Source organism: Microcaecilia unicolor, chromosome 9 (assembly GCF_901765095.1).
Source record: "Microcaecilia unicolor chromosome 9, aMicUni1.1, whole genome shotgun sequence".
NCBI classification, from domain to species: Eukaryota; Metazoa; Chordata; class Amphibia; order Gymnophiona; family Siphonopidae; genus Microcaecilia; species Microcaecilia unicolor.
Window position 1 is genome coordinate 40,604,166 of NC_044039.1, and position 27,873 is coordinate 40,632,038.

The 27,873-nt window shown below is 42.7% G+C and overlaps 1 protein-coding gene across 1 annotated transcript in view; it reads right to left on the reverse strand.

Annotated features, from left to right (window-relative positions):
- CACNA1C (calcium voltage-gated channel subunit alpha1 C) overlaps nt 1-27,873 on the reverse strand; it is a 1,308,019-nt gene that overhangs the window by 215,427 nt on the left and 1,064,719 nt on the right. Inside the window, 9 exon segments of the mRNA XM_030214166.1 lie at nt 2,814-3,015; nt 5,530-5,676; nt 6,010-6,062; nt 9,818-9,925; nt 13,200-13,287; nt 22,716-22,822; nt 27,459-27,518; nt 27,648-27,683; nt 27,685-27,708. Of these exon segments, the coding sequence (XP_030070026.1) occupies nt 2,814-3,015; nt 5,530-5,676; nt 6,010-6,062; nt 9,818-9,925; nt 13,200-13,287; nt 22,716-22,822; nt 27,459-27,518; nt 27,648-27,683; nt 27,685-27,708 (825 nt within the window).

The window sequence follows — 27,873 nt, forward strand, 5'->3', positions numbered from 1 at the left end:
GTTTTGTACAATTTCCCTCTGGCCAGTGTGCCAAATACAACAGCATCTGATAATCTTGGGTGCTCATCAGAACTTTATTTATTTATTACCTCATTTATACCCCACATTTTCCCAACTGTGTCAGGCTCAATGTGGCTTACATCACACCGCAAAAGCGGAGGTCAAAGCAGTAAATTAAGCTAATACAACAATAAACCTACGTTAGAAATAAAGGAGAGGATGGGAAAGGGACGAAAGGATCAGGGAAACCAGGGGAGAGAAGGGAAGGGTGGTTGTATACAAAATTGTCATTATATTGATGTGAATCAAGCAGTGGAGACACATGCTGAGTCTTTGGGGTAGGCTTTTCCAAATAACAAAGTCTTAAGAGAGTTCCTGAAATTTAGATGGTTGTGAATCGTTTTTATGGCTTTTGGCAAAGAATTGCACAATTGTGAGCTGATGAAGGAGAAGGATGAAGCATATGTGGATTTATACTTAAGCCCGTTGCAGGTAGGGTAATAAAGGTTAAGGTATGAACAGGATAGTTTTCCTGGGTGGCAGGGTGATTAGGTTAATCATGTAGTCAGGAACTTCACCATACAGAATTTTGTGTACTAGGGAGCAGATTTTAAAGTTGATTCGGTCCTTGACAGGGAGCCAATGTAATTTCTCTCGGAGTGGTTTAGCACTTTCAAATTTGGATTTTCCAAAAAATAATCTGGCCACTGTGTTTTGGACGGTCTGCAGTTTCCTAATAAGTTAGGAAACTCTATACTCAATCAAATCCTGAAGCTGTTCACCCCCAGTAGGTATAATGAAGACATTTTGCCTTTCGGCTACTCCAGGCTGTATATCAACTTTGGATGCATCTGAGTGAGCAAAGGTGTCAGAAGACCATCTCATACCCCTTAAGCTTTAATGATATTCAGAGGCATAGATGGTAGGACCTCAACCCTCTAGTTGGCCTAAAGATTCCACACGACATCTGTTCTTCACATAGGGGCCAATGATCAAAACTCTGGCCCTATTCTGAATAGTGCCATAAAAATACCGCTGGAACAACACAAAAGAACACCACCCTATTGTTTAAATTGTGCATACTCCAGAGACAGAAAAATACCTACTGTACCTAAATATATGACACCTGAAGGCTATTGAAGTGGTGTACATTCAGGTACAGTAGGTTCTGTTCTGTTCCTGGAGGGCTCACAATTACAAAAACAAAGAGTTGAACCTGGGTCCCTTGGTTTACACAGTCCACTGCACTAACCACAAGGCTGCTCTTCTGCTCTGTATGGATGACTGCGTGGCATGCAGATGCCTCTCATAAATATTTATTGTGGATATCCTGAAAACCTGACTGGCTGGGGTGCCTCCAGGAACAAGTTTGGGAATCACTGGAATAGGGCATAGGCCAGATCTGTCTTAACGTAAATCCCCAAACCCAGCAACACAGCACAACCAATGATCGTACTGGACAATATATAATCCTCATTCCCTTCGACCTTCACAGTGCCTGACACACACACACCTCATTCGACCACAATTCAACCTTGTATTTGTTATCAACCGACTGGCGAACGCCTTTACGGTACCATGTAAGCCACATTGAGCCTGCAAATAGGTGGGAAAATGTGGGGTACAAATGTAACAAATAAATAAAAAATAAAATTAACTCCTAATTACTGTCAATTAAGTGCTTGTTAATGCCAATAATTGACTGTTATTGCTAATTAGCTAATAAGTTTGCATACAGATCTGCAATCAAAATTGTGCGCCCAACTTTAGGTGACCTATACAGAATCCAGGGATCAGAATATTGATCAGTTCAAAAAAGAATTAAAATCCATATGTTTGTTCAAACATATGGTTCATTAGATTAATGATGCTGTTTTATTTTTGGTAGTGGATGACTTTGTATTAGTGTTGAGTTATTTATTGTATTTTATGTTGCTTGGTTTGTATTGTTATACCTTATCTTGTATGTATTTTCTTTTGTTCCCCGCTTAGAATGTTTCAGATACAGCGGGTTAGAATACTATTATTATTATTATTTACTAAGCTGTGCTGCACAGTAATGAGTTATCAGTAAATAGCACAGTGTGATAAATATTCCTCAGTATAAAAAGATCATAAGGGTTCTGCACAAATTCTCAAAGAAAGTATACATTCCCACATATATTTGCCCCTGCTTTTCCTTCAAAATAATGTACATAGATTTAAAAATCTAATGTATGTGCATCATTAGTTTAGCTTTCCTGCTAAGCTTGGGGGTGGGGGAAAGGGCTAATAAGTTAATATGAACAGTGAGGGTGAGGAGAGAAGTCAATTCAGCACCAACATCTGAAGCATTGGGGACACCAACCCCATAAACAACACCTATGACATTTCCCCAAAAATTCTATAAATGGAGCTCCCATGAACTTACCCTGACTCACTTCTTCAACGAGAAAGCTCTACAGACTCGCACTGTCTCTACCGAACTGTTACTTCTCGTGATACCTTGTAACCACCCTCTTGTTCTATGTAAGCCACATTGATCCTACCAATAGGTGGGAAAATGTGGGATACAAATGCAAGCTATAGATAAATAAATATATAAATGGCAAAATGCTGTATGCCAAGTCTTACCTGCACTTCAATAATCTTTTTCTTGAATGAAAGGTGTGAGCCAAAACATGCCCATGTTGGGTTTTATTGTCAACTTGTTTTAAATTTTTTTTTTTTAATTAAATGGTTTTTGTAGACTGTTGTATAGTCTTACTTTTTGTCTAACAGAAATAGATTCCTGCACCTACCAGAAGTGATGACACTTTGTGGGTGGAAGTTACCTGGTTCTTGTCTAGCTCACAGTTTTTATACTCTTGCTCTCCTTGTTCCTGGAAAGTGACAATGACGAAACCCACGAAGATATTCATCATGAAGAAAGCAATGATGATAATGTAGATGATGAAGAAGATGGAGATCTCCACTCTGTGGTTATAAATGGGTCCCACATCCTCAGTGTGTGAATCAATGGCCCGGTACAGCAGCCTGGAATAGAACATTTCATGAACATTTTTTTTTCTCACTTCAGGGGCACCTCCTAACTTCTCCCATTGCCTTATACATGAGCAGGTCTGAATGTTTTGGCTCTCTAATAGAATCAAGTAGGGAGAGAAGAGAGAGCCAGCCCAAAAATTATAGGAACAAAAGCAAATTAACATTTACGTGTTGATTATGCATGTAAATGGCCAAACTCTATTCTGTTAATACATGCATATCTTACATAGTGCATATTTGACTGGTGGGTGTATATATTGGAGCTATCTCCCACGAATAATCAGCCAACAGGGCTTTTCTGGGGGGGGGGGGGAATGCGAGGGGGGGTTAGGGGGAATCTCCAGCTCTCCATGAACTTGTGTCGGGGGGGGGGGGGGGGTCGGGGGGACTGTGTAAGCAGACATCTATGGTATGTGCCCTGAAAATGGCAAGGACAAATCAAGATCAAGTATACATATGTAGTATCACATCATACCATATACTATGAGTTTATCTTGTTGGGCAGACTGGATGGACCATACAGGTCTTTATCTGCCATCATGTACCATGTTACTAACCTGCTTATTTTCGAAGGAGAAGGGCGGCCATCTTCCGACACAAATCGGGAGATGGCTGGCCTTCTCCTAAAGCCAGTCAAATCGGTATAATCGAAAGCCGATTTTGGCCAGTTTCAACTGCTTTCCGTCACAGGGCCGGCCAAACTTCAAGGGGGCGTGTCTGCAGTGTACCGAAGGCGGGACGGGGGCATGGTTAACAGATGGCTGGCCTTGGCCGATAATGGAAAAAAGAAGGCCGGCCCTGACGAGCATTTGGCCGGCTTTAATTGGTCCCTTTTTGTCCACGACCAAGCCTTGAAAAGGTGCCCAAACTGACCAGATGACCACCGGAGGGAATCAGGGATCACCTCCCCTTACTCCCCCAGTGGTCACCAACCCCCTCCCACCCCAAAAAAATAAAATAAAAAACATTTTTTTGCCAGCCTCAAATGTCATACCCAGTTCCATCAGGTCCCTGGAGCAGTTTTTAGTGGATGCAGTGCACTTCAACAAAGGTACAGGGGTGGGGGCGGGAAAGAAGGCTGCTAGAACACCAGGTTGGAGGGACTTGATTTGCGGCCCACTGGGCCACCAGGGCTTTTCTGAGGGGATGCGAGGGGGGGGGGGGGGTTAGGGAGTCTGGAGATCCACCACCAACTTATGTCGGGGGTGGGGGGTCAGGGGGACTGTGTGGGCAGACTTCTATGGTATGTGCCCTGAAAACGGCAAGGACAAAGCAAGAACAAGTATACATATGTAGTATCACATCATACCTTATGCTATGAGTTATCTTGTTAGGCAGACTGGATGGACCGTACAGGTCTTTATCTGCCATCATCTACCATGTTACTATGTTATTATCCTACTAGTTCTTTAGGGACTCTTAGCTCTGCTGCTCTTGGGGTAATAATCTTTGTTTTCATAAAATAAAGCTGATTGCTCCTAGTGAGGACTAGATTCTTTGCAGGTACTACTATTACTAATCATTTCTATAGTGCTACTAGACATATGCAGTGCTGTATACATTATGTGCAGGTACTTTTTCTGTCTAGAGGGCTCATGATCTAAGTTTTGTACCTGGGGCAATGGAGGGTTAAGTGACTTGCCCAAGGTCACAAGGAGCTGCAGTGGGAATTGAATCCAGTCACCAGGATCAAAGCCCGCTGCACTAACCATTACGCTACTCCTCCACTCCTCCAGGTCCTGGTAACTGTTGGAAAGAATGTAGAAATTATCTAAAGATAAAGGTATATATGATTTACCAAGACCAGGTGGGTCTTGTTGCTACCTGAAAAAGAGGTCTATGTAGTCTCAAACTTTCACAGCATCAGTTCTGGAAAATTCTCATACTGGTATACAGCCTGCAAAGAATCTAGTCAGATGTTTGACTCTTGAATTAGGCTTTCTAGATCAAAATAAAAAATGATCTACCAGTTACAATCGGCCTCCTCCGCATCAGGGGCATAGCCAGACCTCAAGGTGGTAGGGGGCCAGAGCGTAAGGTGGGAAAGGCACATTTTGGTTGCCACCCCGCTGCCGCCCCCCTCCGCCGCCCACTGCCACCACTGGAACATCTTGGCTGGCGGGGTCCCCAACCCCCACCAGCTGAAGAGTTTGTCCAGCGTTGGCCTCTGGTGCTGCTGCATTGCCTGCCCTGCTCTCTCTTCCCCTCATGTCCAGCATGCTCCTTTTAGTGAAACTGAGCTCACTTTCACTAAAAGGAGCGTGCCTGATGTGAAGGGAAGAGAGAGCAGGGCAGGCAATGTGGCGGTGCCGCCGCAGATCAGCACTGGACGAAGTCTTCAGCTGGCAGGGGTTGGGGACCCCTGCCAGCCATCCAGGGGCCCAGAGCAAATTTGGGGGGGGGGGGCCCAGGCCCCCGTGGCCCACCTCGCCACTGCTTCTCATCATATGAATGTTTGTAGTTAGTCAGTAAGCAGTTGTGCCGCTGTTGCTAGCTGCTACTTACTCTGGCCAGCCCTCAAACGTTGATACAGTGAAAAGAGCCATCATAGCGTCTAGTACATTGTCAAAGTCAAACTTGCTGTTCTCCCATGTGCGGGGCTGGATTATTGGCTGGGCAACATCTCCATCCTTGTAAGTGATGAAATTTCCTCTGTTATAGGAAGAAAGAGAAAGAATGTTGCATCTGTATTTACTGAGATAACTCCCCAGCCTGCAAAGTGCAACAGCATGTGGAGGAGTAGCAGTTAGAGCAGGAGACTGAGATCGAAGTAAGTCAGGGTTTAAATCCTGCTTCTGCTGCTGACACTCCTTGTTACACTGGCAAGTCACTTCACCCTCCCTTGCCTCAGGGACAGCTTCTACTGTAAGTCTGTCTGGGCAGGGAAATAATTTGTGTGCTTGATTGTAACTCAACTTGAGCTTGAAGTTAGAAAAAAAATGAGTAATTAAATCTAAAATCCAAATCCAATGAGACTGAACTTACTTGCATTCGGATTCTGTTATCTTGGAACTGTCTGAGCAGCTGTATAATTTGCCCTATGAGACAAAAGGAAGGATCTTCGGTTACTGTGCACAAAACAGAATGGCTTCCCTTAATATCCAAGGAATGCAAATTAGCACATTTTCAAATACTTTCCAATTAGTTCATTTTCAAAGACTTCCATTAAGCTAAAATCTTTACATAAAATCCTAATGCCAGCATTGAACATGTTAAAGCATTCATCTATTTATTTCCACCTGCTATCATGTTCTTGCCAAACACTGATTTGGCAGAATAATTTCCTATTCAATATAACTTCAAAAATACATTTCGTTCCCTGATATTAACAGAAATGTGGGAATGATTTACTATTTTATTTGAAGAATAGAATTTAGAACTCTATTTCCCAGGTGCCTGGCCACAAATTCTTCACTTTTCAGAAGTTAGATTTATCATACAGAGCCTTTGTTGCAAACTATGCATGAACTTTTAAAATGTGCTCTTTGTAGCTGCCCTTGAAAGAGAAACCTGCCAGATTCTTCATGGTAAAGTCCAGAATTGAAGAATAATTAAGCTTTTCTAATCATGACTAAAATGATGACATTAGCAAATATTCAGCAACTATTCATTTGTTTACATTTATTACATTACTTAATGAAAAAACAGTTTATTGTGTAATAGATGCAGCTTCCAAGCACACCTGTTTTTCAAATTAAAACCTTCTTTTTTGAAGCATTTATGGAACTCATTGCAGCTTACTCTGGGGCCCTTTTACTAAGCCGCGTAAGCGTCTATGCGTGCCCAACGCGCACCAAAATAGAGTTACTGCCCGGCTACCATGTGGCTCTTGTGGTTATTTCATTTTTGAAATGCGTCTGAAACATATATTTTTTATTTTCGGGCGCGCGTAACGGATGTGCGCCAAGTGGCGCGTGTAGGTCATTACCACCCAGTTACCACATGAGTCTTTATCACTAGGTCAATGGCTGGCGGTAAGGTCTCAGACCCAAAATGGATGCACAGCAATTTTCATTTTGCCGCACATCCATTTTCGGGAAAAAGGGCCTTTTTTACAGGCGCGCTAAAAAAATGGATCAGTGCACACCCAAAACCCGCACCTTAGTAAAAAGGACCCCTCTGCGACTAGAGCTGTGTTACTGATAGAAACATTTAATCAGGGCTGGTCCTACGGTATTGCACATTCTAGGTGAACCTTCAGCCATACTGCCACCTCCCACCATAGTTGAGCATCTCCCCTTCCCTTCTAAAGTGCCTCACCCCCACCCCCCATAGTTGGCCAGGTTCTCATCTCCCCACCCTGTATCTAGCATGAATAAGATTGAAAATACTATAATGTCTTTGTAACGCTCTATGGTGCGTCTGCATCTTGAGTATGGCGTTCAGTTCTGGTCACCGTATCTTAAAAACGATATAGAGGAATTAGAAAAGGTTCAAATAGGAGGAAATATTTTTTCACTCAATGAATAGTTAAGCTCTGGAACTCTTTACCGGAGAAGGTGGTAACATCGGTTAGCGTATCTGGGATTTTAAAAGTTTGGACAAATTCCTGGAGGAAAAGTCCACAGTCTGCTATTGAGACAGACATGGGAAGCAACTGCTGCCCTGGAATTTGTAGTATGGAGTGTTGCCACAATTTGGATTTCTGCCAGGTATTTGTGACCTGGCTTGGCCATTGTTTGGGTGGACCATTGGTCTGACCCAGTATGGCTACTCTTAAGTTCTTATGTACCACTGCCATCCCTTACCTTTTCTAGGGCTGGCTCAAACATCAAGAGGCATCAACACTGTGTGGGCTTTATAAGAACAGACTGATGCTGAATCACTGCTTTGTACTGCCCTCTCCTACAGGAACTCTTTCTCGGAGGGGGTGGGACAATGTGGTGCTTCAGTGTGGGTCTGTGTTCACAGGGCTGAGACTTCTTTAATCACACACAGGAGGAGGTAGGAGGGTGGCCACAGCAGATTCAGCAGAAAGAAGGGAAGCAGGGGAAGACTCTGGCATGTGCCAAAGCCTCCCAAATGCTACCACCTTAGGCAGATGCCCAGTCCAGCATAGTTGCTGGGTTGGCTTTGGATTTCTTACTCTTTTTAAGCTGAGCATTAGTCTCAGACCTCACTTGTCTGGCACAGAATGCAACATTGGCTCCTGCCTTAGTTATCCATTTTCCTAGTACTTATGGTTTACTGAAATATGTGCATAATGGAGGTAATTTTGTAAAGGGTGCTTATGTGAAAAGTCCAAAAACCTGTCTATTTTAGGCTTTTTTGCCTTTATAAAATAGGCTCTTACAATGACCTCTAGCAGCAGGGCTGGATTAAGCCCAGCTGATGCCCTAAGCACAGCCCAACAATGGTGCCCCTCGGCCCTTCCATTCATTAACTGAAAAGACATTGAGAGCCCTGTTTACTAAGCCACGCTAGAGGTGCGTTAGAATTTTTAGCGCACACTAAGCCTTAGTGTGCGCTAATTGTGTAGATGTCCATAATATTCCATGGGCATCTAGCGCACCTTAGTAAACAGGGCCATAAGACTCAATAAGTGCTGAGAAGTATCATTATTTATATACTTATACTGATTAGAAAAACACTGAAATTCATGTTGGATAATGGATGTGGCTGACTGCAGTGAAAGAGCTAAGGGCATGACAGCTAGGGGAAAAAACTCTTTGTGCCCCCCATTCCCTTGGAGTCCTAAACATGTGCTTATATTGGGGGTAATGTTAAGGGATGCCAAGCAACACACAAATTCATCTGCTTTGAAGATGTGTACTTGCTATTGAGATAGAAATGGGGATGCCATTGCTGTCCCTGGGATCAGTAGCATGGCGTGTTGCTATTACTTGGGTTTCTGCCAGGTATTTGCAACATGGATTGGTCACTGTTAGAAGCAGGATACTGGGCTAGATGGACCATTGGTCTGACCCAGTATGGCTATTCTTATGTTTGTATTCTATGCATGAACTCATGTAATTTATAAAGTAGACCTGAACGTCACAGCTTTGGCCCTGCTCCATCCAACTACAGCCCCTGAGAACACCTATATGGACCGCATAAAAGGGGGTGCAATTTTGTGGTGTACCCACTTTTTATGCATTTATGGACAAATACAATTTTCTAAAAGTGTTTCTATATTTCTGTACATTATTTCTTTCTTTATTATTTATATACCCTCTCTCTTAAGCTGCAAGAAAGACAGTTTACAATATAAAATCACCATACAGAATACAATTTCATCAGGGGATTAGTGATTACAAGGGCCCCTTGTTTTAACCAGAGCTTCACTGCTAATCCCCAGATAAAGCTCTGGGGGTTAGGATTTATTTTTGACGCATTAACATGGACATCTAAAATAAGTTGCTTTTTGCTACTTTCTACTCTTATGTTTTTGGTTAATTTTGATATTGAAGATTGAAAGCTTTAAACCAGAGAAGATTTATTCTGTTTATGACTGAATGGCGATTCAATGGTTTCAATTTATCATGGAGATTTTGGGCCATTAATTTCTGATAATGTTTTTTTCTCCACTGTAAACTCAGTTATTTATTGTTTATTTTTTGTATCTATATGAAATTATATTGGACTGATGATTATGCACTTTTGGCCTGTTGAGTGCCTTGCTTGTAGTTTATTTGGCACTGGGCTCTGAGGTCTAATCTCTGTAGATTTAATTGTTGAATTTTTGATGACTTCTTAGAATAGGTCTGCCTCTTAGTCTTGGAGCAGCAATACTAGTAGAAACTTTTGCACAGTGGTTATAAAATTACCCCCATATGAACTGAGAAAGGTTTACCTTGAAGAGCTGAACCCCAATGCAGGCAAACATGAACTGAAGCAAGGTGGTGACAATCACAATGTTCCCAATGGTTCGAATGGCCACAAACACACACTGCACCACATGCTGTAAATGTGAGAAACATCCAAGGATTAGTGTCATTGTGGTCCATGGATATGTGCATATACAATCCTAGGTTTTTCATGCAAAACTGTACAATAATTCCATCCACTGGCATATATAGTGGCAGTGCAAGACATAAAAGGATACAGATCAAGGGGAATAGGACTTAATATACTGCCTTTCTGTGGCTATAATCAAGGTGGTTTTACATAGTATATACAGGTACTTATCTTGCACATGGGGCAATGGAGGGTTAGGTGACTTGCCCAGAGTCACAAGGAGCTGTAGTAGGAATCAAACCCAGCTCCCCAAGATCAAAGTCTGCTGCACTAACCACTAGGCTACTCCTCCACTCCATGTTCTCTTGCAACTTCCCCTGCTAATCCATGCGCTCTCTCACAAACAAACTTATACATCCTCTCTTTACCCCTTTTCAGATGATCCTACTCTCTCCTCCTTCCCCATCACTCTTCCTCTTTCCTGGTCCAACCCCAGCAAACTACTTTCTGCCTCTATAAATCACTCATAGCTACCTGATTTGGGCTCAGTGGTGCCTCTTTCCCCTTCTCTACTCTGTCCTTAGCTGTTCAGAGCCCTGGTATCACAGAGAGCTGTAGGCTATTAAGACTATTTTTGTTCTAGCATTTCTATTCCTTCTCCCTTCTTACCCAGGGAAGGGGTGAAGCTGGAGATAAGATAGCACAGATGAAAACAATTGCTCTGCTCCCTTTTCCAGTCCATTCCATGCTGGGTTTTTTAACCTGCTGCCTGTGGAGATGGGACAGAGGGAACACGCTTGTCACCTCTCGTTTAGACTACTGCAATCTGCTTCTTGCTGGCCTCCCACTTAGTCACCTCTCCCCTCTCCAATCGGTTCAAATCTCTGCTGCCCGTCTCGTCTTCCGCCAGGGTCGCTTTACTCATACTACCCCTCTCCTCAAGTCGCTTCACTGGCTCCCTATCCGTTTTCGCATCCTGTTCAAACTTCTTCTACTAACCTATAAATGTACTCACTCTGCTGCTCTCCAGTATCTCTCCACACTCGTCCTTCCCTACACCCCTTCCCGTGCACTCCGCTCCATGGATAAATCCTTATCTGTTCCCTTCTCCACTACTGCCAACTCCAGACTGTGCGCCTTCTGTCTCGCTGCACCCTACGCCTGTAATAAACTTCCTGAGCCCCTACGTCTTACCCCATCCTTGGCCACCTTTAAATCTAGACTGAAAGCCCAACTCTTTAACATTGCTTTTGACTCGTAACCACTCGCCTCCACCTACCCTCCTCTCCTCCTTCCTGTACACATTAATTGATTTGATTACTTTATTTTTTTGTCTATTAGATTGTAAGCTCTTTGAGCAGGGACTGTCTTTCTTCTATGTTTGTGCAGTGCTGCGTATGCCTTGTAGCGCTATAGAAATGCTAAATAGTAGTAGTAGTAGTAGTCATCAGAATAGGACTGCCTGAAGTTCTTCAAAGTAGCAATTTATGCGAAAACCCAGGGAGTTCCCAACATGCACCTCAAAATATGAATTTCTTGGACTAGCTGAAGTGTGTTCATACTACCATGCTGAAAGTCAGCCATCTTGGACATCTGATGTGAGCAGGTGTCTCAGATTTTGCGTGAATAAGAAGTTGTCTTGTAGTCTAAACAGCCTTTTCACCCAACCTTCTAATATTTAGAAGCAATCTTACAGCTGTCAGACATCGGACAGGACTAGCCATATACAATTCTGGTTTGTTAGAACAGTGAGCCAGACTGAAAATAGGAATCAGAACAGAAAAGAGACTGACTTAATTTAATTAGTCACACTGACCTCCCCTCTCCCCTCCTTGTAAGGAGATGACTCAAATTATAGCCAAACCAACCTGTCTGTGTCTAACAAGAAATGTTTTCAGCCTGGAAGAAAAATACAGTCAATAACAGTCTGTGTGTGGTATCTCTGGCTTTTGCATCTGACTTATTGAAATAATGATATGGAGTGTGCACATAGAGTGAAGAAGAAAATTTTATTTAGGGACCTAACACAGACCCTGTTTTGGCAAACTCACCTGCCTCAAGGGTAGTGAGTTGATGAAACAATGATATAGCTTCCTAAGTAGATCACACACAAAATACTCCAGTGAAAGTTCTGTCACTACAATTGTGGTTAGTTAAAGCTGCGTCCTAATCTTCAAATGTCACAATATACTAAAAGTTTCATTTAAGAAGCTATATCATTGTTTCATCAACTCATGACTCCTGATGCAGGCAAGTTTGCTGAAAGATGGTCCCTGAATAAAATTTGATTCCTCACCATTTGAGCTTGCCATCATTTATGCTTTTGGCTTCCCTTTGTGGCCAAAAATGCTGTTTTTTAAAAATAACACAAGGGCTAAGCCTACTGCACCATTAGTACATAGGCCCATGTTCACTTCTGCCTTAGCTTGCATTATGACAAAACTTGCTGGCTGATAATTAATTTCTAATCAAAAGGAACCATAACTACTACAGTTAGGGCTTATAATAGGTAGCACTTTTCCCTCTAAGCTGAGCGGGAGTCTTCCACCAACAGTACGGCCAGTGGGGGGGGGGGGGGGGGTGCTATTTCACTATCACATTTTCAATAGTGAAGGACAGGCAAGCTCTGCAGGACTCCAGGGAACCTGCCTGTCCCTAGCAATTGAAAACAGTAATGCAGTTGGAGGACTCCCACTCAGCTTAGAGGGAACAGTGGGAGGTAGGCTGTAGAGGCTGTATTCCATGTCATGATCCCAATTTCCCTTGAAAAGGAAATCTAAAAGACTTTTATTATTTATAGCTGATTTTCAGAGAAGACCCAGTAAATCAGTTCTTCTCAATCCAATCCTTGGGACCTCCCCAACCAGTCTGATTTTCAAGTATCAATAAACAATAGGCATGAGACCAATCTGCATGTGCATATCATGCCTATTTGTTATGGACATCCTGAAAATTAAATTGGCTTCAGATCTGTGCAATACACGGCTATAATATAATTTGTACTTGAGCAGTAAAAGATGATAAATGCTGAGTCCTGGGCAACTCTAGAATCTGTGTAAATACCACTCTTGCTTTAAAGTTAATGTGATACAATCTGAACCACTCTTTCGTAAGTACTCATATACACAAATGGTATTTGGAGAATAAAAGGACAAGATGCATCAAGTTCCTCTTATCAATTGTGCCCTTTATTTTTCTGTGACGTCTCTCCCTTGCACATACTATTAACGATTAAAATCACGTTTGCTCATTTGGGATTCTACTTTCTGTAATCTTACCTTTAACCCTTTGGCTCTGTTGATAGCTCTCAAAGGTCTTAAAACGCGTAGGACTCGTAGGATCTTCACTACATTAATGGCACTATTCCTGTAAAGCAGAAGCACTGCGTCAGCTGTCATGTCAGTATTCTGCTTAGTGACATTATAGATGATGCCAGGTCTGCTAATCAGCCCCCTGTTTACTAAGCTACGGTAGCAGCTGCCGTGCACCGACACAGCCCATTCACTATCTACATGATGGATCCAGGTCTTTCAGAGATAGGTTGAGCTAGTTCTGGTTTTACCCTCATTGCATGCAGTGGGAGTAAAACCAGAACTGGTTCGGATTACCCCTGATGACCTGGAGCTGTCTGGAGCTGTAAGAGCAGCTACAGCTGAAAACAAGCAAATTAAGGGATGTACAGTCATCTAGTCCATATCGGTTTCCTGTTTCTCTTGTTTTTGTTTACTTTCCTCTCTTTTTGTAAGTCACACAGAACATTTTTAGGTTGGTTTTTTTCGATAAATCAACCTCTGAGTTAGATTAGATTAGAGATAAAGAAGTGTTGCTAAATTTAAAACTGTTTTCTGCTAGGACCGCTATCTTTCTACTCCTTAATGTGACAGACAGAAGTTAAAATGAGAGATCAAACTGTAATCAGTGCAAAGTTTACAAGGATCATCAGCCATTTTCCTCTCTACCCTTATTGAGGGCTTCTGTATTTCATTCCTTTTTCTGCTACATATCCTCTACGACAGTCACATGAAGAGCAAGGACACCAACAAAACTTTTCACTGTCTCGCTGTGATGGAGTCTTTGTACACCACAAGCCAAGGAATCAGGGCAGGAATCGGCAATGAAACAGCCCCAGGAAAGGAAAACAAGAAAAGAAAAGTAAAGTATGAACAGACAAAAATGAGAAAAGAAAAGAATAGGATTGTTTGACTCTGTATAAAAACCCACTGTAAGAAGTGATGTTTGTGCTAAAACGCTGTGTTAAGCTTATACCAAGCATGCAAGGCCTAGCCTGGCTTCTGGCCCATTCGAACTCAGTTCAATCAAATACAGGCCCTATTGAAATGCACTTTGAAGTCATCATGGCATCGCTCATCAGGAGTAAGACCAGGACACAGAGTCCTCTGACAGGCTACAGTGCCAAACACATTATGCACGAAGGTAGAAAGATTGCCAAGAGGTAGCCATCCGAGCAAATGTTTTAAAATTTCTTTCCCTCTCTGATTGACAGCCTAAGATGCACTCCACTGAAATGTTAATAAGAGGAAGAAAAACACATTAATTCATTATCCATGGAAGCTGGTTTAATGCAAGCAACTCATCTAGCAAGATGCCACAGTGACACTGCAGTAAAATCCTGGACAAGTTATTTCTTTCCTGGGGGCAATTCCCTATGTCAATGATAAATTCTGTTCTGGGTGTTTAAAAAAATGCCCGTCATTCTTTCTTCCTCTCTGCAACATGGTTATTCTGCATGCATATGCAGTGAGGAAAAAATTCAGCTGGGTGGTCACTATTTAAACAGAAAAGTTATCTGTTTAAAGTTATACACATTTTTAGGAATGCAGTCCACCCTAGTGGTGCTGCTGAAAATTTAAAATGTAGTCGCACAATGTTTCCTTGCATAGATTTTTTCAATGGGATACAATAATAGAACCAGTGCCGTAGCGAGGGTGCCTGACACCCGGGGCGGGTCGCCGCTTCGCACCCCCTCCCCCCCGGTACAGGGCATGGCGCACCCCCCCCAAAAACGCACCCTCCCCCCCCAAAATGCACCCTTACCTTGCAGCGGAGGGCAGGCGGGAGGGCTGATCCGCCCCCAGTGCACGTCACTGGGAGCTGCGTCGGCTCTGCTGCTTCCCTGCTTTCTCTGCCCCGGAACAGTAAGTAACCTGTTCCAGGGCAGAAAGAGCAGGGAACCAGCGAGCCGACACCCCCCCCCCCCAGCGGCGTGCACCCGGGGCGGACCGCCCCACCCTTCCTACGCCACTGAATAGAACAAACATTTAGCAGTGTTTGTTCGAAAATTGAAATACAACATTGTTGTTTATGTTATACCTGCTATCTGTGTGTGGTGCCACTTTGATAGATAAATTAGGTGCATAGGCGCTGACTCTGTGGGTGCTCGAGCACCCCCAATATTTTGGGGCCTGACATAGGTGGCAGTGGCACGGCAAGTGCAATGCTCCATCAAAGGACTCCCGATTCAGTTTCCCACTGCTGGCAGCCATCCTGTTCCCTGCGGTTCATTGGTGCTATTAACTACCTCGATCGCTGCCAATAGAGGCACCGCGGTGATTAAAAGGTGCTGCCTTGGGATCTTGTTCTTCGCTATGACGCGTCCTGCCTCCTCTGATGCAACTTCCTGTTCCACGTGGGCAGGACGTGTCACAGGGAAGATCGAGGCTGTATATCATAAAGGCCATGAAAAGGTACAAATCATACAAATTTCTAGTCTTTATTATAAGCTATTTTGCTCTTCTTTGAGCTGGGCGCAGATCTGGAATTGCAAGACAGCATTTTTCTGGTAAATACCTTTCTAAGGCTGTAGAAATTTGTGGTTTGACATTTTGGCCTGTGCTAACTTGTGATGTTGCTGGTCAGCAACTAAGCCAGAGACTCCTACGACTAAGGACACCTGCTGTATCCAGATAAGCAATCAGAAGGAGAAGTGAGTGGGTGTGGGTAAAACTGTAAGGGTGGAGGGGGCTAGAATGATGACTGTACATACCAAGGACAAAGGTCACCCCATATCGATGCTTATATCCATGACAGGCCCTAACTGCCAATATAATAAGAGAATAAATGATAGAATTTGATTCATAACAGGAAACAGAATATTCTGGAAAGACGCATATTCATTAGGTAGGAAGGATAATTATAATGAAAAAAGGAAGAAAAAAGTATTTAAGAGGAAACAGAACTGAGGACAGAGAGCCTCAATGTGCCTACACTAGCATGTGGACATATTGACAGCTCCCAGGGAAAACTCTGTTTTTATTTGCTACATATTATACTGTATTGGGAGTTTATTTGTTACTATTTTAATAATTACTGATTGGCTTCTTTGACAATTTGAATAAACATTTATTATGCCTAATACTTATTTAGTAGCCAGAGTTTTTCTTGCCTGGAATTCTGCCTGGGTGAGTAAAGATTTTACTCCTTCAGAAGGTTACTTCTGTCCTAGGGGCAAGAAAGAAGTGAACAAGGCCCAGAAGCAGCACCTTTCAATCGCTGGTGATGCGGTGCCTCTACTGTTAGCAGCAATCAAGGTAGTTAGCACTTAGCAGCACCAGTGAGCGGGGAGGGGGGGGGGGGGGGAATGGAAGGGGAGAAATGATGGACCTGCCAGAGGAAGGGAGAGAGATGTTGTGCTGCTGGACCTGGAGAGGGGAAGGGGGAGGGAAGGAGGGACAGACAGGCAAGAAGAGGTGCTGGAAGGGAAGGGGAGAGGGATAGATGCTGGACTAGCTTTGGGGGGGAGGGGAAGAGAGAGAGAGAGAGAGATGGGGGGGGGGGGAGAAGAAATGGGGAAAGAAGATGCTGGATGGAAGAGAGGGGAAGAGACACTGGAGACCCAGCAAGGAACTATACTGGACTGTGAGGGGTGTGTGGGTGGGAAGGGACAGGGAGAGATACTGGACCCAGGGCGGAGGGTGTGGTGTGTGGGTGGGAAGATCCAGGAAGAGATACTGGCCCCAGGGGGGCAGAAGGGAAGAGAGAGGGGAGGGACAGGGAGACAGAAGAGATGCTGGGCATAAGGGGAGAAGGAACAGGGACACAGAGGGATAATGTTGGATGGGGGGGAGGCAGTGACACAGAGGAGTAATGCGGATCACAGTGGGAGGAGGAGGGATAAGGACAGGGACAAAGAGGAGGAAATTCAGGATAGGGCATGACACACACACAGAGGAAAAATGCAGAATATAAGGGCTGGATTGGGACACCGAGAATGCAGATGTTGAAAATGGAGGAATGTAAAGAACAGGGACAGAGAGGGGAGATGTTAGACAGGATGCATAAGGATGCAGAAGGGTGGTGGACATGGAGCGAGAAGAAATGTTAAATGGACAGACCACAGCAAAGACAAGAAAACAGGTGCAGAAGAGAGACACTGGGACCACAGGGAACAGAAAAATGAATTGCTTAGACAACAAAGGTAGAATTAAGTATTTTATTCTGAATTTATTAATTTAAATATGTCAGCTTTTGGAAATGCACATTTCTGATATTTTGCATTGTAGTTTCAATTTCTCTAGTATTGCTGTATGCTGAGTCTGACTTCTTGAGGTTTCCAGTTCAGTTATTTTGGCCTTCATATTGATCTCTGGTCCCTTGTGATATATTTGTTGTGTCATGTGTTTTTCATGTGTGACCACGGTGTGATATTCTGCTAAAATGAAGCAGCTGCGTAGAGATCTTGTTTTGTTTCACTAGGTAGTGTATTGGTGTTTTAGGGCCCAGTATAGTAATCCATAGTAGGCCACTGCCTTCTGAATGTGGTTGTGCTCAAGTTTGTGTATAGTGTAAAGATGTCTTAACAAGATGTGGTTTGGATTTGAAAACAAATGCAGGGGACAGTGCTTTGATGGTGTAGTAATGTCTCAGGAATGGTGTGCAAGCTAAAGTTTAGGAAATGGAACCTCATGTTTTCTTTGAATGCAGTCTAAGACTATTTCTTTTTTGGTAGTGGCAGACAGAGGGAGAATATTGGGTTGTGCTCAACACCCCCAATCATTTTGAAAAGTTGGCTCCTGTGATTAGGGGTAGCCTAAAGGTTAGTGCAACAGCATGTAAACCTGGTAAACTAGGTTCAATTACCACTGCAGCTCCTTGCAACTCTGGGTAAGTTACCTACTATACTCCATCACCTCAGGTATAAAATAAGGACCTATATATAAGATGTAAATTTCTTTGATTATAACCACAGAAAGATGGCATATTAAACCCCATCCCCTTTCCCCTGAATATAGCTGCTTAGTTTTAATACTTGGTCATCCCTGGAACTCCACTAGATCCACCTGTATTTTTTTTAATGAATATATTTTCTGTTTAAAGGTTTAGATAGCCAAAATGATCTATTCAAGTGGTCTAGACCTCATAAGTGCATTTGAATATTGATCAGTAGATGTCTGTTATCTGTCTTCATAAGTGCATAACCATATGTGGTTCATAATTGAAACCAGTTTTTGTTTTTTATAGCCAGAGTTTCACTTGTTAGTGATGTAAGGCTGTGATCCTCATCTTGGTCCTTGAAGACCACCCATTTGGGTTTTCAGAAATTCAAAAATAAATAGCATGAGACAAATCTATGCACACTGGGTAGCCGATACATGCAATATGTGCTCATAATAGACAGAAGGAAATGGTAAGCAAACACAAAAGACTGCAGTAGTCCAAAACACTTTTATAATGCAACAAGAATGGAGGGTTTTGAACACAGAGCCCTATGACCAAATTTCGCTATAGCAATGACATGAGCGTTTGAGAGGGAAAGACTACAATTGAGCCAGATCTGGTACATGCCTGTTTTCACACTGATCTGGTTATTTTAGCCCCTGAAGCAGTTATTGGCTAAACTTGGCAAAGTTGTGCTCTGTGTTGAAACCCTCTACTCTTGTTGCACATAAAAGGTGTTTTTGTATTATTTTGGACTTCTGATGTCTTTTTGTGGTCTCGATTTTGCAGACTGCCTGCTCACCTTTTTTTTTGGGACCATGCTCATTATGAACATCCTGAAAACTCACTTGGTGTGGGATCACCTGGACAAATTAGGGATGCCTGATACAACATTACTAGGAGTGGCAAATTTTCAAAGGGGCCTATCTTGCCACCTTACTAGATTTGTTTTGAAAATCTACACCATAATTCTATGATTGGCTTGGTTGGCGCTTTAATATCAAGTCCTTCCCAGGAACCTAGGATACTCAGAGGTATCGGCACATGATGTGGACAGTTCCAGATGAGTGATGAAGTCGATGGTGAAACCGGTGCCCTGATCATACGAGTACTGTAGTCAGTGGTGGAACTAACATGGGTTGCTTTGTTCATACGAGTAAGGAAGTCAGTGGTGGAACTGACACGGGTTGCCCTGCTTGTATGAGTACTGGAGTCATTGGAGGAAATAACATGGGTTGCCCTGCTCATACGAGTACTGGAGTCAAGTGGTGGAATTAACATGGGTTGCTTTGTCCATACGAGTACTGGAGTCAGTGGTGGAACTAACATGGGTTGCTTTGTTCATACGAGTACTGGAGTCAGTGGTGGAACTGACATGGGTTGCTCTGCCCATATGAGTACTGGAGTCAGTGGTGGAATTAACGTGGGTTGCCTTGCTCATACGAGTACTGGAGTCAGTAGTGGAACTGGCATTGGGTGCCCTGCCAAGATGAGGAATTAGTAGTAGAATTAGCCTGGCTCTGCTCAGAGGAACAACAGAGTTGTCATAGCCTAGCTGGCTGGAGGAATTAGCACTAGGCCTCTACAGCTGAGAACATGGACTGTTGAGGAACTTTAGATAATTAATGTTTTGGAAAATTGATGCACTTCTGTACATTGAGTAATATTGGGACACCTGAATAGCATAAATAAATAGACGAAAATTTTTGGTATAAAATGAAATTTTCATATATACATTTACCTGATTGCTTGGATCACTTCATATTAGGTTTATAAATCATGTATTTCATATAACTAATCTCAGGACTCATTATTCATACATAACCCTGAAACAGACAATTCTCCGTTGTCCACTGATTATGAATCTGTCTGAATATGCTTGTCTTGTGAGTGCCTGAAATTGCTTTCAGCAAGATTAAACATTTGTATTCAGAACATGACAACAAGTGTAAGACTGGAGAGGAAATGACTTTCAGTCAGTTAAAAGGCCATGTTTGGTCAGACTCTGAGCTATGTAATATCCAGATTAGATGTTTAATTTAGACCTGTTCCACCTGAACAGTAGGAGAATCTCATAGGCTGGCAACCACAGCAGTACTTATTACTCATGAATGTTGACCTCTAGAATACTGAACCTCACGCAGCAATTCCTTCATGTGGAATATAAACCAAGAGCTTACCAGGGCACCTTGAAGCTGACATCAGCCTTCTCATATAAACAAAAGGGCCAAGGATTTTGTACCCCAGTAAACAGACCTGGTCTTTTTCAGAAAACCAGGCTATTATGTTTCTGATTTAGAACCCTGAAGCTGTTTAGTGAGAAAAGAGAAATAATGGATTAGCACAAATTGTAAGCCAAAGGGAAAGCCTAGTGGGAGCAGTTAGCCAGACTCAGGTTTATTTGCAGTGGGTTTGGCTAGTATATCTTTTAGCAATGAATGCTGCAACATCCAAAAAAAAAAAATCTGGTGAAAGTTAACCAGGTATCCAACCACATAATCAGTTTGTGCCACTGAATATAAGGAGGGTTGGAATTTGATATATCATCTTTCCAGGGGTGGACTGACAGTGCTCTGGGCTGGGCAGTAAAGGTCATTGGGCCTCCCTGGTGCTGCCTGTGCCCCCATTCTCACACTGCCACTCTGCCCCTCTGCACACTAGAGCATCCTTCCTGGTCCTACCTTGAAGGGCCCTGGTGGACTAGTGGCCTCTTCAAGGGCAGGAAAGAATCCTACTCTTTCCTGCCCATTGCTGCTGATGAGCCTTGTGTCTCTGTGTTTTCAAAATGGCTGCCAAGACTTCCTGCTGTAGTCTCATGGGTCTCGGCAGTCTTGCAAAACTGCTGCAGGGACGTCTCAGCAGCCATTTTGAAAATGTGATGGCTCTGGGCAGAGTAGCAGCAACAGGCAGGAAAGAGTGTTTTTTTTTCCTACCCCCAAAGAGGCTGCTAGACTACCAGGTCCCTTCAAGGTGGGACTGGGGAACGCCCACTGAGGCTCAGGGGGGTCTGTAGTTTGCAGGGGTAGAGAGAGCCTCTGGGCCCTTGGGCACTGCTCGGTTGCCCGTATGGTCAGTCCACCCCTGCACCTCTCTGTAGTTTACATTATCATGTTCAGGTACTTATTTTGTACATGGGGCAATGGAGGGTTAAGTAACTTGTCCAGAGTCACAAGGAGCTGCAGTGGGAATTAAACCCAAGTTCCACTGGCTTTCAGGCTGCTGCACTCATAATTAGGCTACTCCTTCACTCCCAACCACACTTAGCCATTTAAATTTGAAAAAGATATTGAGTTCCCTGGCCAAACTTTAATGAGTCTGCAATGGGGGGGGGGGGGGGGGGGGGGGGTTAAAACCAAAAATTGATCTAAGTACCTGCAGAGAGATATCCTGGAGGAAGTTCCTAGGGGTTCCAAAGAACTCTTTGACAGATTATTTTATTTTATGAGAACAAAAAGCATCTCACATAGAGAGCTGGTAGGAGCCCCTTAATAACAGATCTGTAACACATTACTGACTGTCCAGAAGGGAGAAGGAAGGTCAACAAAATATATAGCCTGACTCTTTCTTCTTTAAATCCCTGTGATTGTGATTGTGTGTGTGAGGTTTGAGTGTGGGTCTTCAGAATTACAGCCAGACAAAGGTAAAAAGAAAACCAAAATTATTTATTAACACAAATGCTTAAGCCTATTACTTCACAGTCACAATAAATCACAGTTTATGCAGCCTTGCTGCTTAGTTGCACAAGCACTGGTCTGGCTCCAACCAGGCCCAGAGACACCAAGGCTCCCCCATCCCAGTGCTGCAGATTGAAGGCCAATGAGTGAGGTTTTTCTCACAGGTCCCAAACATGTCTAAAATTAGTTCTGGCAGATGCACATTCCAAAAACTGACATATTCCAATCAATAAATAATTGCCCACTCTGATGCAACACCTCTCTCCCTTCTTGCCCCCTCGATGCAGCACCTTTTCCTTCTCCCCACCTGATGCAGCACCTCTTTCCCTCCTTCACCCCCCTCCCTCCCCCGCAATGTAGCACTTCTCAACCTTCTGGTGGTCTAGGGTACTAGGTCGGGCAAGAGTTTGTGGTCACCATTTAGAACCGTCGAGCCACACAGGAAGCAGTGACTGAGGGACTGCTGCTGCCTGACCTACCCTAGACCACCAGGGCATCATTCAGGTAGGTCCAAGGAGGCTTTCTCAACGCATGAGAAAAGGGGGCTTTGGCATGTGAGCTGGAGAATGGGACCAAATGCATGTGTCACATGCCAAATGTGTGTGACTAGGTATGACTGCAGGCCTCAAGCACAGCTTCCTTACAATACACAAGTTAGGGCTTGGCCTAGCTTAGCCAGGTTCTGATACATTATACATCAAACGCTGCAGGGTGGCTACGTTCTTCCCACGGCCTCTCTGCCTGGTCTGAGCTGTGTTTGTTTTGTTTGTGCTTGGCCACACCCTCCCTGCTCTGTACCTGCTGAGCCACCACTTCCCACTTCTAGGCCCTGCCCTCCTTAGCTATGAGGGAAAACCATTACGGGGGAGCGGTAGTTTCCTTAGACTCCCTCACAATTCCCATCACTAAGCATCAGAAAATCTTGCCTGAAAATAGTATACTCACTGGATCCCAAAGGAGATAAGGGAAACGCTAACTACCAACAGGTCCAAGATGTTGAAGTAGTTTCTGCAGAAGGAACCTTTATGAAGGAATGCCCCATAAGCTGTCATCTGCAGAGGGCATACAAAAAATACAAACCAAAAACTGACGTTAGCATCAGTCCAAGTGACTTTTATTGCTCATGCTAACCCTATTGTTAATGCTACAAGTGGCAACCATTCCAAGCACAGTGGCATAGTGTGTATGCCCGATGTGGTAACCATTTTATGCAAAAATCCCAAATGGTGGGGTGATATTCAAAAGGAAAAGTATAAAAATCTAAAAGTATGATTAGTATTACATTCTTTTGCTATGACATTAGATGCCTGGGGTCCAGATGTACATATTTTACAAAGCTTTATAGGACAAATAGGCTCAAAGAGTGCTTTTGTCTTCTACAAGGAAGCCTTATTTTTTTCCCCCTGAGTTACCACTCTTGGGAATAGTGGAAGTTGGATCTTCAGTTTCCCTAAGTATGGCATCTGGATTTGAGGTCTTGTGTTCCCTCTTTGTTATTTTTATAGTAAATGCTAACAGGACAATTCTATAAATAGAAGTATTGCAAGCATCATTGGCACCAATAATCGGCAGTGATTCTCATATATGCACTTCTATAAGGTGGTGCCTCAGTGCTATAGTGCCTAACTGCAAGGGGCCACACTTGTGGGTGGAGCATGGGTGGGCCACGGGCATGTTGTCACACAATGCATAGAACTTATAGAATACTATCAGCTGTGTGCATTGATTGATGCACTTAGGTGTAGCTACTTACACCAGCCATTGCCCTGGTGTAAGTGATTGCGCCTAACTTTTGGCACACCAAAGCAGGTTTGCATTAGTATTCTATGATGACTTAGACATGTCTAAGTGCCCATATAGAATTGGCATTAAAAGTACCCCATTGTGGCACCTACTTCTTGGTGCCAAATTATAGACCCGCCCCCTTACCCCTGGATTCTATATATGGTGCTATTTCAGTGCCAAAAGCAGGGCATAGATCCAAGATGCACATATTTTAATTTAATAATGAGCCATTAACCAGCAATTAATTGAGGTAACAAGTATTGCAGTTAACGACATCTGCCTATATGCTATACTATAACCATGTGTACCTAAATGTCCTAGTGCACAATTTAAAAGGGGATATGGCTAGGGGAGGGGCAGGAGTGTTCTGAAAAGTTGTGTGCTGGTTTATAGAATAGATTCATTTTTGCGCACAAATGTCAGGAGATGAGCGCCGGTATTTACACCAGGTTTCAGCTGGCATAAATACCAGCACCCAACTTTCAGAACAGGAATTGGCTCTGGTTATAGAACAGAGTTGGGTACCGTTTATAGAATGGAGCATAAATCTGGGATTTGCACCCAGGTTTGGGCATGAGGATCTACACCTGCTCAAAACCTTGCGTAAATATTGTATTTATATTCCCTTCCCTTCCCTTTCCCTCTTTCTCTGTTCCTTCTACCCTCTCTACTGTCATTGTAATTGTTTCATTAGTTCATTGTAAGCTGCTTTGAGGCTGCTAAACTGTGGTAAAAAGTGGGGTATAAATGATCTAAATAAATAAACAGCGCTCCACGCTGATTTTTTCCAATGACAAATTTTCTGCCCCACCTTTAATGTTCTCTTCTGAAATTCTAAATGTGCAAGGTTCTCCTATGAAGATCAATGTATAGCACAGTATGACAAATAGGGATCTGATTAGGGAAAAATGATATATAATTGATGGTTTGATTCACTAAATACCTGCCTCTGTGAAATCAGACATTAACAAATTCTAAACGAAACATGACTTGAAAAGAAAATATAAACTCCAGTTACAGTTTAGATTTTATACTGGAGGAGATTGCTGGGGAAAAAGCAACAGGTTGCAACTTGCAGTGACAAACATGGTAAATGTGCCCCTTAAATCTACTGTGTACGTGTGCCAGTAGCAGAAGAAAGGAGAAGAGATGGAAAGTGCTAAAAATTTATGGGCCCACCTCCTTCACAGGCAAAATTCCTTTATGAATTCCCCCATTCTCACAGTTCAATCTTCAGGTAAGTATGGCTGCATGTAATTCCGTACTGTGGAGTTTACTGACCATAGCGGTAAATTACAGACTCGCAACTTTACAATTGGAAATAGTTCATATCAGTAAGCTGTTCCTAGGACTGTTTTAAAACACAGCACTGTAATGTCTTATAATGTGTTGCGATGATTTTAAAGGGATAGAGACATACCATTCTTTATAAAGGGTCTTTCTTAAAGGTACAAAATAACAAAAACTAGGAGTAGGCACCCCAAATTTTTAGTGTCCGTGTTCTTTTTTTTTTTTTTAAATTACTGTCAAATGAATGTCTTTCAGAATGCGCACTATGCACACATACTGACAGATTCTATATAGCCTGCCTTGCATGTTCAATAACAACTCGTGTAACTTAATTGGCTTAACAAGCTAATCAGTGTTGATAACAGCACTTAACAAGCAAAATAATATGCACTAATTAGTAATAATTAGAATTTACACGCACAACTCGCTAAGCATATTCTGTAAAGAACTCCACCTAAATTCTAATGCATGTAGTTCAAAAGGGGCATGGCTATGGGCGGGGAAATGGGCATTTTATAGACGTTCCAAAATTTATGTGCACGGTGCATGTAAAAACAATGTGTAGGGATTTATGCCACATTTTCGTTGGTATAAATGGAGGCGTGTAGTTTTAGGCACTGGGATATCAACTAAGCAAATTTTATATATTGTGCCTAAATCCTGGGGTTAGTGCCTAAATGCTAGAGTGCTCAACTACTGTTGTCTTATTGGGTTGTGTAATTCTTGTGTGGTTTTAAATATACACCAGTTGGACCTGCTGGCCAGATTGAGCGGTATATCAAGTTTAATACACATAAATATACAAAGGGGGCATGCACATGGGCGGATCAGGGGCATGTACTGCAGTTGCAGTTTTAGAATACTATCAGGTACTCATACAACTGTCAACTTTTGGGGCAACCATTTACACCAGCCTTTGACATGGCGTAAGTGCTTGTTCCTAAAGGTATTCCCTCAAGTGTCCCAAACAATCATTCCTCATTCAGCTATCATACTCAATGCAGCAGCAAACATTTTTTTTTAACTTTTTATGGGGATCATCAGATATGGTAGCAGCTCACACCATAGGGAACACTCAGTTCCTTTCTCAGTTTTACCAAGTGAAATGGTTGTGGTGCAGATCTTCATTAGATTCACAGGAGAACCTCCTTCTGTGGCGGAGGTTCTCCTGTGAATTGAAATTGCTGCCACTTTTGAAGATAAGTGCTGAGCTAATATGCACCTTAGGTTATCTATTAAATTGTATCAGAAAATAATTTTTGCTAAGACTAAAACTAAAGCACTATGAGATATATACGTTTCCAAAAAAGACTTTGAAGGGTGATCTAATGAAGATCTGCACCACAACCATTTTCCTTGGTAAAACTGAGAAAGGAACTGAGTGTTCCCTATGGTGTGAGCTGCTGCTACCATATCTGATGATCCCCATAAAAAGTTTAAAAAAATTTTTTTGCTGTTGCATTGAGTATGATAGCTGAATGAGGAATGATTGTTTGGGACACTTGAGGGAATACATGTAGTATCTAGTCCCCACATATTTACATCTACGACGGTCTATTTATTAGATGTTCCTAAAGGTAGGCATGCGTAGGTTGACCTATGCTCTATTACCCCGGAATATTCAATGCTGGCATTGAGGTTTAGGTGGCCATATAAACCTTATCTGGTTAATTGCGATATTCAGCACTTAACCAGATAAGTAAAACTGGATAAAGACAGGACTGTGTTTTATGTGATCCTAAATTCTATATATGGCGGCTGAAAAATTGGCGCCGAAAAACCCTGCCTAGGCATATTCTATAAAGTATGCCTAAATTTAGGTGTAGTTTATAGAATACACCTAAATTTCCGTGTGGTTTATAGAATACGCTGAGTGCCCATCTGCATGACTAAATTTAGTTGCATGCAGTTATGCCGAGAAAACTTGGTGTAAATGCTGATGCCTACATTAGGCGCAGACCAGGTATATTCTATAACAATGCACATAGGTTTTAGAAACACCCACAACCCTCCCATTCCATGCCCATGGCCATGCCTCTTTTTCAACTATGTGACTTAGGATTTACGTGCATCACGTTACAGAATATGCTTAGCCAGTTGTGCGCGTAAATTCCAATTAGTGTCAATAATTGCTTGTTAAGTGTCAATTATTGGCATTGATTGGCTTGTTAATTAAGTTGCGTGTGCAAATCCAGAATAGGACCAGATTTGCACATGCAACTTAAGTCACGCTATATAGAATCCAGGGATAACCGGATAAGTGACGACTCCGCCCACGGAATGCCCACAAACTAGCTGGTTTTCTCATCGGCGCTAACTGGGTATATTCAGTGGCACTATCCAGTTGAGTGCTGCTGAATATGCCCGGCCAAATGATTTACCAGTAAATGACCAGGAACCTATTATGGCCATTAAAATCATTTTGAATATCGACCCATAAATGTGTGCATGCTTACAAACACTCTTCCTCCCAAAGAGTTTGACAACAATTAAGCAAAAAAAAAAAAAAAAAAAGAATGAGGAGAAACCATGCTTTCTGTGAAAACAGCACAACAATTGCTAGTGACACAAAGCAAGGGAAAGTGTGAGATATACATGGTTCAAGGTTGTTACCTTAAGTATAATTTCAACTGTAAAGATACTAGTGAAAACATAGTCTGCATTGCCTAGGATCTGAAAAAGAAGCAAGAGTTAGGTTAGTGATAGCACGTGCCAATGACATCAGCAGAAGTGTGTTAGAATCAGCAACATGGAGCATAAAGAAAGAAATTATAGTGAGAGGGAAGAAGACAGGAATTTTACCTTCAAACCAATTTCAATGGTGAAAATTACTGTAAAAAACTATATCAAAATAAAATAAGACCTGTAAAACAAAGGTGATAAGAAAACAATCAACGGAATTTCTGTTGGTTGGGAGACTGCATTTTAGAATATTAAGTTAGAAGCCTTTGACAGGGCCGGTGCCTAGGGTCTCCGGCGCCCCCCCCCCCGGAAAACGATCACTACACTACCCGCCCTCTTCTCCCCA